A 14,308-nucleotide genomic window follows, 5' to 3' on the forward strand; every position below is an offset into this window, starting at 1 on the left:
AACCCAGTTCCTCTTTCCTCTGGAGAGAACAATAGTGCATACACCCTCAGTAATTTGTTTCAATCAAATCTGAAGAATGAACCAGCTGTCAAAGCTATTCCTAAAAGCTGTAATGAAGATTTGGTTAAGTCAATCAGTGACCTTACTTCTAAATTGAATCACTTAATATCTCATCCTGCAACTGAACCTTTACTCCATCACCTAAATAATACTCTCAAGTTACTGGTTGACAGAAGTGAAGGATTAATTCAGAACCAGGATCACTTAGAAAAACCTCCTTCGTTACCGCATGAACCCCTCCCCCCGTATTCTAAAATGCCTTCTCAGCAAGGCCTCTTTCAAACTGTGAAAATCCGCAGACCAGCTATCCATCGCTTTCGCAGGCCCAGTCCTCGGAGAAGATAAGAAATCCGAACTTCTCTCCTTTAGTTAAAGGATGATAAAACGGATTCGTCATATATGTTTCACTGAACCTATTACATCAAAAACCAATATTTTAAAAACGTTGTTCCAAGTTGGTCCATTTTCAATCAACGAACTCCATATAAAATCTCTTGAAACTCATGTTAATCGAAAAGAAAGAGAAATGTTGCTCTCTGTCGCTCCAGATTTTCATCCAGGTTGGCTCTACGACACCATAATTGCAGCTTTCTTTCATAAAATCTGTGCTCTGAGAAGAGAAGTGTCATTTGTTGATCCAGCTCTATCTCAGTTTGTTTTAGGAGATATTTCAGTTGATAGACTACTAATTATATTTACTGAATTAGTCTTGAATGGTTTCTCTAAAATAGTTATACCTATTAATCCAAATGGCAACCATTGGATGTTGTTAGTAGTATGCCCAGAGGAGAAAATTGTATCATTCTATGATCCTGCTTCCTGATAAGGTTGACTCTTTCTGTTAATTAGTTTTGATTACATACTGAGGAATTGATGAAATATAGTAGTCTACCAAAAAGGTTGACTCTGTCTGTGGATTTGTTATGATTACAAACTGAGGAATTAATGAAACCTAGTAGTCTATCAAAGAGGTTCACATTTTCTGTCGATTTGTTATGATTAGAAACTGAGGAATTGATGAAATAAAGTAGTCTACCAAAAACGTTGACTCTTTTTGTCAATTTGTTTTGATTACATACTGAGGAATACCAAAAAGGTTGACTCTTTCTGTCGATTTATCTTCATTGCATTAATGAGGAATAACCTAATTGTTTATAGTTGAGCGAATCTAAAAATTTATCTCTTTCACTCACATTGTAATAGAAATGCACTTCGTGTCCTTACACACAATGTCTTCATTAACCTGTTTCATTCAACGAAACGGCTTCTTGTTCCTCTATAACCTTTCGTCCATTCCTCGCCATTGCTTTATTATTGTTTGTGTGGTGTCCCTGCGTATGTATACGTAGTTCTTTAACCATCCGTTTTGGCGCTGCTTTTGGGTATACCGGATGGTTGACTTTATCTCCATTCGGAACGACTCCGAAGGGTGCATGAACGTGAATTGGGACACGGCCTTTGTCTTGTTCGCTCACTTTTCCACTGGCCGGACGCCGATCCACCAGGCTACCATCGTCGTTGTCTAGGAGCTCCAAATCTTGCCACTATAAAGTTTTTCTGTCCACGTGGTCTACATTTCACTGAAACGCGTAAATCATTCGTGCATGCATTTAGCATTGAAAACATTGTAAAAGTAAGCAATTATTTTTAGGCTTTCAGTGAAATTTTACATACATTGGTAAAACAAAAACGTAAATACGCCATTTTTTTAAAGAAAAAACCGGAGGACAAATAACTCTTTTTTCAATTTGAGCAAACAAGAACTGTAAATCAAAAATCAATAGGCATTAAAAGTACCTTAAGACTCTTAAGTAGAAAATGTTTGGATATTTTATAAATCATATGCAAGGTGACATAGTATATTGTTACAGAAATACAATAAATAATTACATTGTTATCAAATTATATTGAAATTGTTATCTATGTCTTAAGACTACTCCTTGAAAAAGTTTACAATAAATGTTTTTTAATTCATGATTTACGTTTATTTGTTCACATTCATTAACAAAGTTTTTTTCAATTAGGGTATTTTCTTTCACCATCATTACATAATTTACAATTAAATGTAAGAACACATTTTTCTTTTACGCTGGGAAGATATTAAGTTAAAATTTAAAAGTTCGTTGTCCTTTCTTGTACCACCCCTGAAGGTGTCCCAGAATTTGTAATAATTCTTTATCTTTTTCCAAATTTGAACATTTGGGGGGACATTTTAAAAATTTGTGTTCAATTGTTTCTTTTCCGTTGCCAATTTCACAATTTAGGGTGGAAAACATTTTACAGCGAAATTTCATTCCATTAGTTATTATTATTTTTCTCATTAAATCAAACACAACCTTTTTTTGCTACTTTGGTTTTTAAATTTTCAAAATTTGTCCAAGCTCTGGCGCTAGGTAATGGGTAATCATTTTTTTTTCTTTTTCCTCCAGGTATTCATCATACATAGTTTAGACTTTTGTGGCCTTGCTGTTCGTTTGTCTTTGAAAATTTCTTATTTTTTTTCTTTTTAAGTTCTTTCAGAATGGCACCTTTTTCCCATGCTCAAGGGCTAATTCACATAGATCTATCCTTTCTTTATTTTGAGAGTAGAAGATTTTACAAAAGTTATTCCTGTATATGAAATTCGATTTGTTTTATACGTCCTCCAACCTCAGGCCACCTTTCTTACCATTTAATTACAGTTTTTAGTTCGCATTTAAAGATATAACCATTCCATATTGTGCCGGTCCCGCCTCCCTGGTATGGTTTAGCCCAAAACCCCGCCCCCCACCCCCTTTCCTCCGATCCGTTAGGACGGGTGGGTTTTGCAAACGAGACGACACGTACGTACTTGTTTTTCCCCGAGTCAGAGGAGTCACTGCTTCCGTCTACCACTCCCCTCCTCCGATCCGGAGGACATACCGGTTTCGGGCGACCAGCGCCGTTGGATTTGCTATAAAGCTAGTAAAATTGGTGGGGGGCAGAAGAATCGCTATCTGCGGTGACCAAATTCCCACCTTAAATAAATTAGACTCCGGTTCTTTTCCTTTTACCATAAATCACTTTTAATGAACCGTTAACAATGCAACAACAAAAAATAACCCCATAGACATTTGAAAAACCCTCCAAAAAAACACTCAAAAAAATTATACCTTTGAACACAAATATACCCTAATACTAAATAAACCCTCATACAAAATATTGATTAAACAATGAAATTGCGAATAATAAAGTAATGCCTTCGAGAACAAAAGCAGTATTTTAGTCTTTAAGGCAATTTAAATAGCAACCCATCTACAATGATGAGATCAACACTCGTTAGCAATGTCAGTTTGTTTGAGAAAGACGAATTATCGTCAATGCAACTTTGAACAATCAGAGAACAATGAGGGCTTGACACAAATCACTGGTCCTTCCCCTTCTTCGGACGAGAGAGAGAGAGAGCACGAAACACTCACTTTTTTTGGGGGCACACTACTTTGGCTATGACTATTTTCACGAGAAGAAAATAGGGAAATTGGGGCGTATTAGCTTACGCTTCCACTCTGCGGCGGGGATCTGGGCCAGAAGCCACTCGGGCCAACAGCCGGCTGATTGCGTCTGCAAAACGTGGCCAGTGCTTCCTCCAAAGATTCGACCCCTTCAGCGCCCAGGAACATGCGTAGCAGCTTACTCACGGCCCTCCTCAGCCTTTCCTTCTCTTTGGTGCGTTTTTCGCCGTAGCGCACTTTAAATTTCTCTCCACTGTTGTGCGTCACTCTCCTCCTCCGATCCGACAGTACACCTTGTTCTCTCTCTCACTCTCACCCGTGCCCGGCCTTTTATCCTATCTCATTTACCCAGCGTTCCCCCGCACTAACGTCGTCTGCACCTCTCAAGCACAGTGACGACGTTAGCGGGGAACTGAGCGAACTACTTTTTCGCCTTTCACATGTTCTCCGAGTCAACATGATTTGAAATATTATACAATACAAGCGATACAAAATGATATTTCACAAAAAATAAAATAAACCACTTAGCAACACAAATACAAAATAAGGCGTTCCGTCACAATATTAAGCTGTTAGTTAATCTTATTATGTTTGCGTCTATTTTTTTGGTAGTGGCCATGCATGTGCAACATACCAGAGCGTATTCATAATTCTTACTCTGGCTATAATTGGTATGTTTGATTGGGCAAAGAGAAAGCAATTATGCCTCCCTAGTGTAAGCACTTGTTCCCAATTTTTATTTACCATACATGAGATGTTTTTTCCCACTTTAGGCCTAGAATTTTTATCGTCAGTGTCTCTTCCCATGGAATGTTTTCTGTCAAATTCTTTGTTTTGCGTAAATTTAACACTTTTGTTTAGTTTTGATATGTCTTTATTCCTGCTTTTTCATATTTTTTCAATGATCTTTTTCACTTGAATTACCTTTATTTCATCTTTCATAAAAATTGTTACATAGTCTGCGTACGCGATTGACGAATGTATTTCCCCCTTCTTCTTGTTCCTAATCCGTGGTCCTGAATATCCCTTAGCATGGGATCCAGCGCGGTTGAGTACAACAGCATTGACAGGGGGCACCCTTTTCTGACAGAGTTTTTTATTCTGAAAATTTCTGAGAATTCATTGTTTATTTTTATTTGTCCCTTTGTGTCTTGGTATGTTTATATCGTCGTCATTAACTCATCGGAAGTATTCATGTTTTTCAGGATTTTTAAAATCCATTCCATCCGTATCAGGTCAAAGGCCTTTTCTAAGTCTACTGCTATTATCAGTGGGTGCGTGTCCAGTGGTCCAGGTGATGAAGTGATGATGTCACTGATAAGTGTAGTGGCGTCGATTGCGTTTTTGCTTTGAATGCCGGCGTATTGATGTTTGTATAGAAGAGGTGTAATTATTTGTTCTGTTTTATTTTTGATTATATGTGTGTATATCTAGCAGTCTGTGTTAAAGAGTGAGATCGGTCGGAATTGGTCTATTGTTGTTGAGTGTCTGAATTTCGGTATTGGTTTTATAATTGCTAGTTTCATTTTCTCTTTTATGCCGTGTTTATTAATGTGATTGAATAGTTTTTTGAGAGCCGGTTTTAGGATGTCCCAAAAGGCTGAGTAGAATTCATAAGTGAAGCCATCCGCCCCTTTCATGCTATTTATTAAAAGATAGAATGATTTTGAAACTTGATAATGTATACCAATCTCGTTTGCACTTCTGTCTTGTTTCCTATCGATAGCATTAAAGTCTCCCCCATTACTGCCTTTACGTGGAAACAATTTACGTAAGGAATAATGTCGTTATAAAATAGTTTGTCTCTGTCCTTTCTACCTAAAGCCCCTGAAGGAACGTACACATTCAACATATTTATACCCTCCACTTGTGAAGTAAGTATTCTGGCAGACACGTTTCCGACAGTTGTTAGTTATTAATCCTGTTTACACACAAATAATTATACCTAGGTTATTATCAGCAAAAGTGTCATAGTTATATTACTATCCTCAATTCTTCATGTGCAGTGTCTATGTTATGATTTCTAAGTATTCTTTGAAGTTTTTTTTTCATGTAAATTTCATGAAAATAACCTAATACATTTACAATATTTACCTACCTATAGTTAAGTGTTGTGTGCACATAATAGTAGCGTATGCAATTGTATTAGAAACTTGAAGTCATTATTTTGTCATTCAAGGGTTTACTCCGTCAATATTTTATGTACCACATCACACACCCCAGGGACTTCTTCGGGTTCATGAACTGCTTATAAATTCTTTCATATGACTTCATTCACTACAGGCCAGACATGGATGGAGGTGCAGGGACCAGTGGGAGTGGGTCATCGCCTGTTCTGGTCACTCCTAATGCAAAGAGGAAGAGGAGATGTCCTCGACATCCGAGGACGACCTCTACCGACTGGTAAAGCGGGGACAGGATGACAGGCAGAGGATGAGGCGGATGGAGGATAGGGAGGAGAGGATCCTCTCCCAAATGCAACAGTTGACATCCTCCGTGGAAGTGTTATTAAGAAGCAAAATGTCCAATCTCCCACACCGTTGAACCCTCCCCTCCTCACCAGAACCTTAACCAGCTGTTGCCTCTGCCTTAAGAACTCCTGCCCCTCAACCATCTGCCACCTACTCTCTTCCCATACCTCCATCTGATCTCCCTCAGTCCTCCTCCACCTCAATAGAAGAAAGGGCTCCAGGGAGGGCCACCAGGATTCAACACCCTGATGGCAGGCTGGTCGACCTGAAGTCTTTCAAAACTATGGCCGTTTTCCAATTCGCAATTATTCACCCTCCGTGCACTTTTCGATCGTCAACTTACGGATGTGACGACAGCAAGGATGGATCCAATCGGCGAGGGCGCAAGGGAACGGAGGGTAAAGCCGTGTCCCAACTCGTTAGCCATTAGGCATCATGTATTTAGCCAGCCAGATTCTGGGCAGCCAACAACAAGGGAGCATGAAGTGGGACATCCTTACGCAGGTGCTGCCATCTACTGGGCACTAGGTCAATGCAAAACAAGAGATAATCGGAATGATTTGAACAAATGATGAACAAAACCCATCACATTCCACCGCATTCCACATTGTCAACGTTTACGTGCAATCGTGTCACTTCGCAAAGTTAATTTGAGTTATTGGGTGTTGAAGAAAAGCATTTTCTCATTCCATTAGTATATTAGGCAACATTTTAGGTTAGATATTGTAGTAGAGGGTATTTTTTTAAATTCGTTGCGTTAGTGTAATTTTGTTCTTGTAACATTAGGAGGTAGTACAAGTGTAGCATATTTTGTAGTTTAGCATATATTCCTTTCAATTTAGTATTCCAATCGATTTATAAATTAGGTTATATTTCCCATTTATTTTAGCAAGTAAGTTTCTGTTGTTCTTGTAACATTAGGAGGTAGTACAAGTGTAGCATATTTTGTATCTTAAGTTTAGCATATATTCCATTCGTAATTTAGTATTGCAATCGATTCATAAATTAGGTTCACTGTTCAATTAGGTTCAATTTCCCATTTATTTTAGCAAGTTAGTTTCTATTGCGTATTTTTAAGGTCAGGGTGTATTCTGAGGTTTAGCCACTTAAAGTTTATTATTAATTCGTTTTAAGCCTAACCATTTAGATTTAGTCGATTAAATTAATATTATTATATTTCACGTACATTGATAAGTTTTTAGAATTTATAGTATTTCCCTAATTTTAACTAGCATCTACTTAAATTATTGACCATAAGGCTTGATTCGTTACATATTTAGGTACAGACTTTTCATTTCACTTATCGCGGGGAATTAACGGGTCGCGTTTTAGTAATGGATGAGGAAGTGCTTTTTCTGGCACTGCAAGAGTGGCTGCAGCAGGAGCAGAGGCTGCTACTTCTCCTGCAGCGGGTGCTGTTGGCCGTAAGGGAACTGTTTGCTGATGAGGAATTGGTTGGTATTTCAGTTGGAAGATTCATTAAAACACTTGTTATCACTTCATGCATTTATCTAATTTCAATCTTCTATACATGGAAAGACTAAATTATGAAATTTCTTGCCAGGAACCGATGCAATATTGCCTAAAAAACCGGGAGCAGCAAGTGATCCGGGTTCTGCTGGGGGGTCAGTGGGATATGCGGAAGCATATCCGCGTCTCCGAGGAGGCATTTCATGACCTCCTGAGGATGGTCTCCATGAACAGGGGGAGTGGATGGGAGCAGAAGCTGCGGCTGGCAGTGTTCCTGTTTTGGCTGGCAAGCGGGGCATCTTTTCGAATAGTCAGTTCGAATTTCGGGATACCTCGATCATCCGTTCCTCGAATGGTGCACCAGATGATGCGTCAGGTGCTCGCGCTGTCTGGGAGGGTAATCTGTATCCCCAGTAATGGCGAGCTGGAGGCGATTGGGGCAGGGTTTTTGCCAGGATGGCAAGGAATGATGAGCTCCGTTGTGTTGTGGGTGCCATTGACGGCTGTCATGTGGAGGTGATACCATCCGGCCCTAACCGGGCCGATTATTTTAGTCGGAAGCTGAGGTACTCGGTTCAATTCCAGGCAGTGTGTGACCATACGGGCAAATTTGTGGATGTTTTCGCGGGTTACCCTGGGTCGGTGCACGACTCGAGGGTATTCAGGGCAAGCCCCCTGTACGTCAATGCGTTGTATCCCCCTCAAGTATATGCTATATTGGGGGACAGCGGCTACCCCTGCATTGCCGACCCCATAGCCGTGCTAACGCCATACCGCGAGCCAGTGGCAGGGCCTATTCAGGCTCGTTTCAATGCGCACCACCGAAGGGGCAGGAACATAATAGAAAGGAGCTTCGGCATGCTAAATACCAGGTGGAGGTGCATATTTATGCAGCGGGTTACGTTGCGTCACACCCGAGTGGCGAACGTAATCGGGGCCTGCTGCATCATGCATAATATATGTCTGACAAATGGCGACATTTTGGTGGGAGATGGACTTGTTGGGGAAGAAGAGAATGTGGTGGGAATGGTGGGGCACCATGAAAATGGTTTCAACTTAAGAGACAATATAGCCCGACGTATGTCGAGACCTGATATTGTGCCAGGACATTTGGCCGACCATGACTATTTATAAATATTTTGTGTGTTCAATTATTGATTTTAATTTACAATTCTATGTACATTTCAAGGTCAATTTACCTTGGCAATGAAATAACCCCTGTATGAGTTCCCTCTCTCCCTCATTCCTTATACCTCATCCTTATAAATCTAGGTCACCGAGCAGTGCATCCCTCCAAGAGCTCAGGGAATAGAATGGAATATCTAACTTCTTCGCAGATGCATTGAGAAATGGTACAGTAATGCTTAACATGCACGAAGCAGTCAGGGAAGTGGATGAAAAATGAATTAATTTCAACAGTTGTCTAATATGGTGACAAAATTGCAAAGATAGTATGGTCACTTTCACAGTATATTCCCTGAAACCCCAATATCTTAACATGCCTCCATTTTAGCATACTACTTCGACTTCCTTTTCTAGCTCACAACCTTATATACGGTTAATTCCTCCCCCGATCATAACCAATGTGGACAACAACATGGTAAACAGATAGAGAACTTCATTCAGCAAATGGCTACAAGTAAATTTAACACAAAATGAAATTGCAAGAGGTGAAATTATCAGATTCCCATCACTCTTGTCTCACAATCTAAAGCATCAACCCCTTCACATGCAATTACCCACAAAATTCTTCTGGGTCTTCATGCTTCCTCACAATGCTCACCAGGTATACCTGTATATGAACGACTTACCCATAGATATTGTACTGAGCAGCAGAGAGGCAAGGAGTTTGAAGGGATGGAATGGGCCCAGAGGGCTAGGATAAAATGAAAAGAACGGATATTAAATTTATTTTTTATTTTCTACATAACTGCGGAACAAATTCAGAAATTCATCCCCCCTCCGCTTCTGATCCTCAACCGCCTCCTCCACAGAGGCTACCAGCCTCTCCAATGCATCCTCCCTTGTGCTGGATGACCTCCTCCTCCTCTTAGGCGGTTGAGGGCTGTCGCTGGATGAGGAGGTGGACGCTGAGGAGCTCAAGGAGCACCCATCGCCTCCATCCTGCAGGCTCCCTGGGGACTGCGGCTGGCTCGAAATAAACAGGCAGGGTGGAGAAACTGCATCCCGCTCTGAAAGTGCCCAGTGCATCACCGCATACAAAGGCCATGTGTCCGCACTCTCTCCTCCTCCTTCCCTCCCACTCCCTGTGACAGGGTTCCTTATGTCCTGCAATAATAGTTAAAATGAAATTACTAGAGAGGATATAAAGAGTAACCAAGCATCCATCTTCCATTCCATTATTCAACTTCCTTCCATATTATCCATTCTTACTTTGAAGAAAGACAGGAAAAAATCAAAGGGGAGAAAGCAAAGGAAAATGTTCTGTAGTAAGATATGAGCATATAATGCAAGGCACGAAAATCTACGCTGCAACATGTTGATTCTACCAGTGCTGATGCTAGTTTGTCCAATCGTGAAAGGACTGCAACAGCAGACCTCATGAGTGGCACAGTAACTGACACCAACCATGACCCAAACAATCTGTTAAACATCAATGATAACGTGATTACTGTAAATGAAGAAGAACTTTTTCTGGGGGAGACACAAAAGAAACAAGAACCAATTATGGCCAAGAATTACTCATTTCAGGAATGACTATGAATGGGCCATCAGGTTGGTCTTGGCCAGAGAAAAAGGATGATATTTGGTATGAAATATAAATTTGAAGCTAATGATGTCAAAATTTATATATATCCTTACATTTGATAGTCTGCGTTAATTAAATATATATGACAGTAACCTAAGTGTAAAGTGAATTACATTGTGTTATAAATAGCTTTCCAGGAAAATAACTAGAGGGTCAGCAACTAAAACATCAGGAATCCGGTTTAAGAGAGTGTGCACAGAATTTTGAGGGTCAGGAATAGGAGCATTTCAAGCCAATTACGAAGAAAATAAAAATGATACATTTTTAAATTTACACGATCAACAAAAACGATGTCTTAAAGAAAAAGTTTCAAAACAGTTACTAATCAAAAAAGAAATTAAATATACATTTAAATTGTTCCTGAAAGGATATAATTTCATGGCTGAAACCTTAAAGGGTCATGCATTGGTATGTTTACCTTACTGATTACCAAAATGTCAAGATTCGACAACAAAGAACAAGTACCAAATCATTTCATCAAAATCATTTAAAACATGGAAAATTATACCCTTAAGAGTTGATTAACTTTACAGGCTAATAAATTCAGGATATTGGATAAGCAGTTACTGTCGTTGCTGGGAAGACCATGCCACAAAAAAGTTTTTCGATCAGTTAAGTCGAGATTCACTTGAAAGCCCACACTCACCTTGTACTTCTTACATAAGTTGTCCCACTTCTTTCTGCATTGCGAAACTCCCACCTTCCCCTCCAACTCTAACTCTTTAATGATGGCACTTAAGGAAAGAAAGGAAAAATGTATCAGATAAAGTACTGAGAAGTGCTTTATGATAATTTTAAATTATACCTCGAGAACGGCACTCATATTCATTATTTCAAAAGAGGGGAGAAACTAATTGACCATAGTGAGAGTTCATTAAAATTCCACATATTAAATTCGACACAGATTACAATAGGGGTTTCACTTTTATTAAGGCCAAGTTACACGGTAAATTAACCGGGACTAGTTTATGTACTTTGCAAGCATGATTTTGGCAGAACGGAGCGGAACTTGCACGAATCATATTAAAAGAGGTTATCTGTTCTGTTCACGCATTTACCCACTCATTTTTAGGGTAGTTTTAAGGTTAATTTTCTCGTTCATTCATTCATACATTAACTAGTAGTTATTAATTTGCCGTGTGACAAAGCCTTTCCACTATTTCATGTTTCCTCTCGAAATTGTAGTCTCACTTCTTGAAGTAAAAGGGTTTACGGTAGCATTACATACGTTCGTGCATTACGCGTCTAAGGATTTTCGCCCTAAGCTATTAACTTTGATCATATTATTTATATTAGAATTCAATTAAAACTTGCAGTAAGCGTAACACAGCTAACCCACCTCACAATGGAATTTCTGTTAACACGAGCAACAACATATATCATCACATGCCTGCTGTGACCGTTCACTTATTATTCCGATATCAATATGAAATTTTAAGAAAACCTGATGAATGCGGAACTAATTATTTAAAGTTAAAAAAAAAACAATGTGAACTCACCTCCATGCCGTCACTGTGGAATTTCGACTTCCGTCGAAATTCCGCCTTCTCTTTTCTAGTTCTCACGAACTTCTCTGTCAGTTCCAAACTCCCTCTAACGATATTTCATTATTACAAACAAAAAAATTACCAAGCACTCGAATAAGTCGCAAATCACCAACACTACTTACAAACAAAATATTTCCCATCGGCGGCAGCCATGTTTCACTTTCAAGACAGAGGGCGGTGAGAGCTAAGGACGCTTTGCACGCTTTGAATCATGGGAAAAGTGGGGCGAAGGATGCACTCATCGATGCCTAAATCTGGCGGCCGCGTTAGCTGGCTAAATTCCCTCCCTTATGCTGGCTAACGAGTTGGGACATCCTTCCAAGATGGCATCATGGCTAAATCCTGGAATTGGCATAGCCAAATGGCCAATTGGGACACGGCTGAAGTGAGCAAGGGTGCGCGGATGCTCCCTCACTACTTTCCCCTCGCAGGAAGTGGACGTCAAAATGACGGCAACGGAAAACTCAGAAATCTTGAACTGGAGTTGTAAGTAATTTTTTGTTTATTATGTGAAGAGAGAGCGTCCAATCGGTGCCAGAAAAGTCAAAATACTAAGCAGTATAAATTACATACGTAAACAAACCGAGTAGTAGGGTGAAATTAATTCTTAAATCAACCACAAGATGTCCTAACCCGACCCTGCGCTTCACAACTCGTTACTGCCAATAGCTCGCATTATTTCCGTTCACACTTTATGGCGCCAGTAGAGCATTTTTAAGGAAGCAGGGTGCAAGGGAGAAAGGGAACGAGGGAATGAGTGCATACTGCGCAGATTGGAAAACGGCCTATGATTCTTTCTAAAAGTTTGAAATAAATTTCTCCTGATATAATTCTGGTGTACAATTAATTAATCCCATGATAAATTAATAGCATAAAAGAAGCTTTATTGCAGTGGACAAGGCCATCTTAAAGGGTATGCATGCTGTCATTCACTACATTTGTTTTGAGTTTTTTCCTGCTACAGTTTGTTCGCTTCAAGGAAGAGCATGGTTGATAATGTGGATGGTATTCATTTCAGTCCATGCTCGTTCACAACATTACAGAAGTGTGGTCACTTAAATGTAGTAGTAGTTCTTGCTTATTTGGGGCAGCTGTTTTTTTTTTCGGGACAAATCATTGTGAACATATGATGTGAAGAAGATCCCAGAGTAAATTCGGGTTAATAAGGCCATTCTGGCCATGTAACCCCTGTCATTGCCTCCTGATTCATTGAAGAGACATTTTTCATTCTCACCTTGGTCATTTGTAACATTTTTTCAAGGCTAGTAGATTGATGTCAATGGAATCTTATGCAGCTAGAGTCCCAAAAATGTTTGCCTTCCACCAACTTTGTGAAACGTAGCATTTTCACTGTCACTAAGCTATCAATTCCATTGAAATATTTAACTCATTTGGGTCATTAAGTGAAAAAGGTAATTTTTTATGCATTGCATCATGAGTGGTATAATAGATTTACATTAAAATTATTAACAAATCATTCAAGTCTGATATGTAGGTTGCCTTAGTTCAAAGTTATCTCTCAACCAACTGATCAAAAATAACTATTTTCATAGTTTGAGTGGCCTTACCAAAGCTCAAGTAAATATTATTAGTCTTTATCATTGTAATATGAAAATGTAGTACCAAGATTAAATATTGTGCTTAGGGCACTATCATGCATTTTTAGGTTAGGTTGAGGGTGAGGTATTGGTTGGCCAAAGGGCCTGTAATTAGGTGAACCTCCTCTATGTAGTACATCTCGTAAAACCTCTACTTATCATACCAAGGAGACAGCCGAACTACCTCCGCAGTTTGTAATGTAAATCACCCTTGTAGTTTAGTTAAAATAGGATGTGATGGTGAAAGGGTTAGGAAAGTAAGGTTTCGATGTAAACCGATATCATGCCTCCCGCCGCATCCGCCTCGTCCCTCGAGGCAGGCGTGGATGTCGCTGGAGAGGATATCGACTCGTCGCCGGAAGGGGTGAAAACTCAGCCGGGTTTCGAGGAGGCGAAGAAGGCGAGGGTTTTCGCCAATTCCATTGCGAAGCCCAAATTTCTCGCATTTCCTTAGTTTGAAATTTCAATTGTGAAACGGGCGACTGATGTACATGACGTACATTCACCAAGAGACCAATAAAGTTCACAAAAAGGTTTACATTTTGGACCCTACTGACGTCAACGATAGCAGCCATGGTGCGAGACATAACACCGTTAGATTTACTCTCGTAGCAAGTGGTCTGAACGACAGAGGAGAGTACACGGACGATCACCCATTCATTGAACAGTTACCTGATCACTGGACATTGAAAAGGGGAAGAAAAGAAAAACGAAAATACACCACAAATGAATGGCGGCTTCTAAATTTCTCAACAAAATTGTCCTTCTTGTCCTTCGGGTGACGCAACGTTTACTGTTAGGCGTTTCTCGATCACGTAGGGCATGTGCATTACTGCGGTTGAACGCAAATGCGGAAAGATCGCCAGCGTTCGCAAAAAACTACGTTCAAAACATTGTGCAAACTGACAAAAGGAAACAGTGC

General features: G+C 39.8%; 2 protein-coding genes across 2 annotated transcripts in view; one reads left to right on the top strand and one right to left on the bottom strand.

Moving 5' to 3' along the window:
* The first annotated feature begins 7,927 nt into the window (after positions 1 to 7,927).
* Positions 7,928 to 8,605, top strand: LOC124172965 (putative nuclease HARBI1). The gene has a single exon (XM_046552495.1). It carries the CDS (start codon positions 7,928 to 7,930, stop codon positions 8,603 to 8,605), a length of 678 nt encoding a protein of 225 aa, XP_046408451.1.
* A 774-nt stretch (positions 8,606 to 9,379) lies between these two features.
* Positions 9,380 to 14,308, bottom strand: part of LOC124172966 — a 382,467-nt gene continuing 377,538 nt past the window's right edge. The window contains exons 3-4 of the mRNA XM_046552496.1: positions 10,888 to 10,975; positions 9,380 to 9,760 (exon numbers count right to left, since the gene is read on the bottom strand). Coding sequence (XP_046408452.1) covers positions 9,380 to 9,760; positions 10,888 to 10,975 — 469 coding nt within the window. The remainder of the gene's footprint in view (positions 9,761 to 10,887; positions 10,976 to 14,308) is intronic.

The sequence above is a fragment of the Ischnura elegans genome (genome assembly GCF_921293095.1).
Source record: "Ischnura elegans chromosome 13 unlocalized genomic scaffold, ioIscEleg1.1 SUPER_13_unloc_3, whole genome shotgun sequence".
In the NCBI taxonomy this organism is placed as follows: domain Eukaryota; kingdom Metazoa; phylum Arthropoda; class Insecta; order Odonata; family Coenagrionidae; genus Ischnura; species Ischnura elegans.